The sequence below is a fragment of the Bidens hawaiensis genome, unplaced genomic scaffold (assembly GCF_021521415.1).
Source record: "Bidens hawaiensis isolate Kalapana, Puna unplaced genomic scaffold, B.hawaiensis_p1.1 tig00014824_1, whole genome shotgun sequence".
NCBI classification, from domain to species: Eukaryota; Viridiplantae; Streptophyta; class Magnoliopsida; order Asterales; family Asteraceae; genus Bidens; species Bidens hawaiensis.
Window position 1 is genome coordinate 347652 of NW_027492307.1, and position 3322 is coordinate 350973.

At 29.9% G+C, this 3322-nt stretch overlaps 1 protein-coding gene across 1 annotated transcript; it reads left to right on the plus strand.

Annotated features, from left to right (window-relative positions):
* The first annotated feature begins 238 nt into the window (after positions 1-238).
* Positions 239-1611, plus strand: LOC143547731 (dehydration-responsive element-binding protein 3-like). The gene is made up of 2 exons (XM_077039086.1): positions 239-479; positions 1224-1611. The coding sequence occupies exons 1-2, from the start codon at positions 350-352 to the stop codon at positions 1574-1576; spliced, it is 483 nt and encodes a 160-aa protein (XP_076895201.1). The 5' UTR covers positions 239-349; the 3' UTR covers positions 1577-1611.
* Positions 1612-3322: the final 1711 nt, after the last annotated feature.

The window sequence follows — 3322 nt, forward strand, 5'->3', positions numbered from 1 at the left end:
ATTTGTTTTGAATTAACAAATCTAAAAATATCATATCTATGTTTGAATTATTCACTCCACTCCATTATATGCATGTCCCACAACACTTATGACACGTGTTAACCATTTTATATAATAATAATAATAATAATAATAATAATAATAATAATAATAATAATAATAGACCTAGTTATCATCTTCTTATTTAAACGTTTTGTTCCCTTATGATGAAATTTATGTATCAAACAATTCACCAATGGCTAGCATCCCTCAAAAACCCAGTGACCAATCAGTGCCGGAGAACTCAAAGAGTAAGAAAAGAAATCGGAAAGATGTGAGCTATAAACACCCGGTTTTTCGGGGAGTTCGAATGCGGAGTTGGGGGAAATGGGTGTCGGAAATCCGACAACCACGAAAGAAAACCCGCATTTGGCTCGGGACATTTTCAACCGCCGAGATGGCCGCCAAAGCTCATGATGTAGCCGCGCTATCGATTAAAGGTAATGACTTAATGTTGAATACTTGAATTATGATCATTCAACATTGGGTTACAACTCACAAGTGTAGATTTGTTAATTTACTAAATTTTTAGACGAAAAAAATATTAAGGTCAAACCACTAACTGTGGTTTTACTTTGTTTTTTGACGAAAAAAATATTAAGATCAAACTGCGCTAATTATGGTTCAGAACGATATACCAAACCAGTTGTATTGTGAGGTCGACTAAACCAACCAATTTTATCGGTTTGACAATATGGCTTAACGGGTTGAAGATTATTATTTATTCATCATGCATAATAATATATACAAATAACTACATATTTCAAAATCAAAATAAATAACAAAACTTAAAACAGTTCGTCAACGGCTCAAGCTTGACAAACCGAGCCATTTGGATTTCAAACTAACTTGATTACTTTGATTTAAACAATTCAATTGATGTTAACGTTTTGTAAACACATATTTAACTTTTATTCTTTTTCAATAGCAAGCTTAATTTTGTTAAAACATTATTTTCTAAGAAGGAATATTACTATCATATTTATTAACTCTCATTAATAACTAATTAATTGCTTTTGTAGTAAGTTATAAAACATTATTTTATAATTATGTACCTCTTCTACATGTCATAACCAAGAAAATTATTTTTACACTTTTATTTTTTACTTTGTTCGTTATTTTTGACTCATTTTTTCTGTTTTTATTAACGTTACATGTAATTTATGGTGATTATTCTTAAATAGGTACTTCCGCGGTTCTTAATTTCCCCGAACTCAAAGACTCCTTACCCCGTCCCGTATCTCTTTCTCCACGTCACGTTCAAGAAGCCGCAGCAAAAGGCGCCACCATGTCACCACCAGTACAACCACCAGTGACCGAATCTAGTCAAGTGGAGGAACTTGGTGAGATCATCGAGTTGCCAAGCTTAGAAGGGTGTTTGGACTCACCCGAGTCATCAAATGAGTTGGTGTTGGTTGACTCGGTGGACCAATGGGTGTATCCGTCGTGGGAAGTGGCGGACACTGATGGTTTTATGGATTATATCTCCGATCAGGTGGCGGAGAATGGTGGCCCTCAACTAATATGGGATTGGTAGAATGCTAGTTACTATTAGACGTTATACGATATACACTTTTTATTATACTGTATAATATAATGATATGTTAGTTTTCCTTTTCTTATTTTTACTTTTGCTATATTGTATATAACTTATTATACATAAATAAATGGTTTTTGTATGATAAAAAATGTCAAAGATACGTGGTTTATTTAATTTCATTGGTTAACAAAACATTGACACAGGTGCTACGAATCTTCCATTGACACATTTTAATTCATAATAAGGTTTTTCGGTGTTCACTAAAGTCGCTTACACCTTTTCCAATTATAAGCATCACTCGGGTGTCGGGTGGTTCCATTCGCTTATGACATTTGCTTTCTTTTTTAAAAATCATTGATTTAAATGAAAATATATTAATTGATGATTTTTTTTCCAATTTTGTTATGAAGTAAATGATAATTCTAAAGGGAAAATTTCATTATGTTATAAACAAGTAATAATTGTTTCACCTAAATTAATTAAGAAAACCTAATAACTAAACAGTAAGCTTCATGTATACTTTTTTACGACTATATACATATACACTTGTTATAGTGTAAATGGTGAGATCTAGTACAAATACAATTAACGTACTTAACATACAAATAATTAGAGTAATTAAATTATAAAAAATAAAATAATGTAATAATAATTATCTTAGTTCAAAAATCACTGTGTTTAACGATAATTACTCTACTTATTTAAACACTTCTTACTATAAATGTCATTTGCATTTGATCCAAACAAATGCCGTACAATATAGTAAAAAGTTTCATGTATATTTAATTTAAAATTTTAACAGTGATAACAAAATATCGAAACAATGAAACAATAGTGAAATTTAAAGTGCATATGTAGTTAGAAAAAAATACTAGAAAACTTATTGAAAATTGAATATTATTTTGTAATTTAGTCTAAATATTTGAGTCAAATATGCGTTTGTAATTGGGAGGCAGAAATGGAAACGTCATGAAAAGGCTCCTTTCTATGTGACATTTGTTGAAATAGAAAGAAAAAATTGGCTCCTCCTGATGTAACATCTGATGTAATTAAAATTAGGCTCTTTGATGTAACTGTGTTATGTATATAAAACAAAAATGTATTTTCTTGGTAAAATATTATTTCTTATATTATATTGACTCATCTTATAACTAAAGAGTTGGGGGGAACACGAGTCATTTCAGTCACTATAAGCTAAAATCAAATTTATAAACGATCTCTCAGTTTATTGCTCGCCTACCTGCTATATTGATGTAATATCTATGTTTCTTTAACTAAAAAATAAAAAAAATCTCTCAGTTTGTAGACTTTTATAACATGTATAATTCGGTTAATTCAGTTAACCTACAACTTCGAATGTGAGCGGGTTCAAATAGTTTTAGTTAATAAATTCAATTATATCTTGAATCTTATTCACATTGGTGAATTTAATAAATACTCATTTTAAAGATTCGTTGTCTGTTCAAAAAACATATATTTGTTTGTCGTGTTAAACAATCAACTTCCCCTATCCAAATTTACAACAGCCAACCCCCGACTTTCATTAAGTTACACAATCAATCTTACAAATTTTTAATATGGTAATCATCCACTTTCATTATTCATAACTCTCAAGTTATACAAACAAACTCATAAGCTTTTAATAAGGTAACCCAACTTTTAATATGGTAACTTGCGTTCATTAAAACAGTTTTTAATTATCTATTGCAACACAAAGCAACTAGTTTTTAATTAATAGCTATC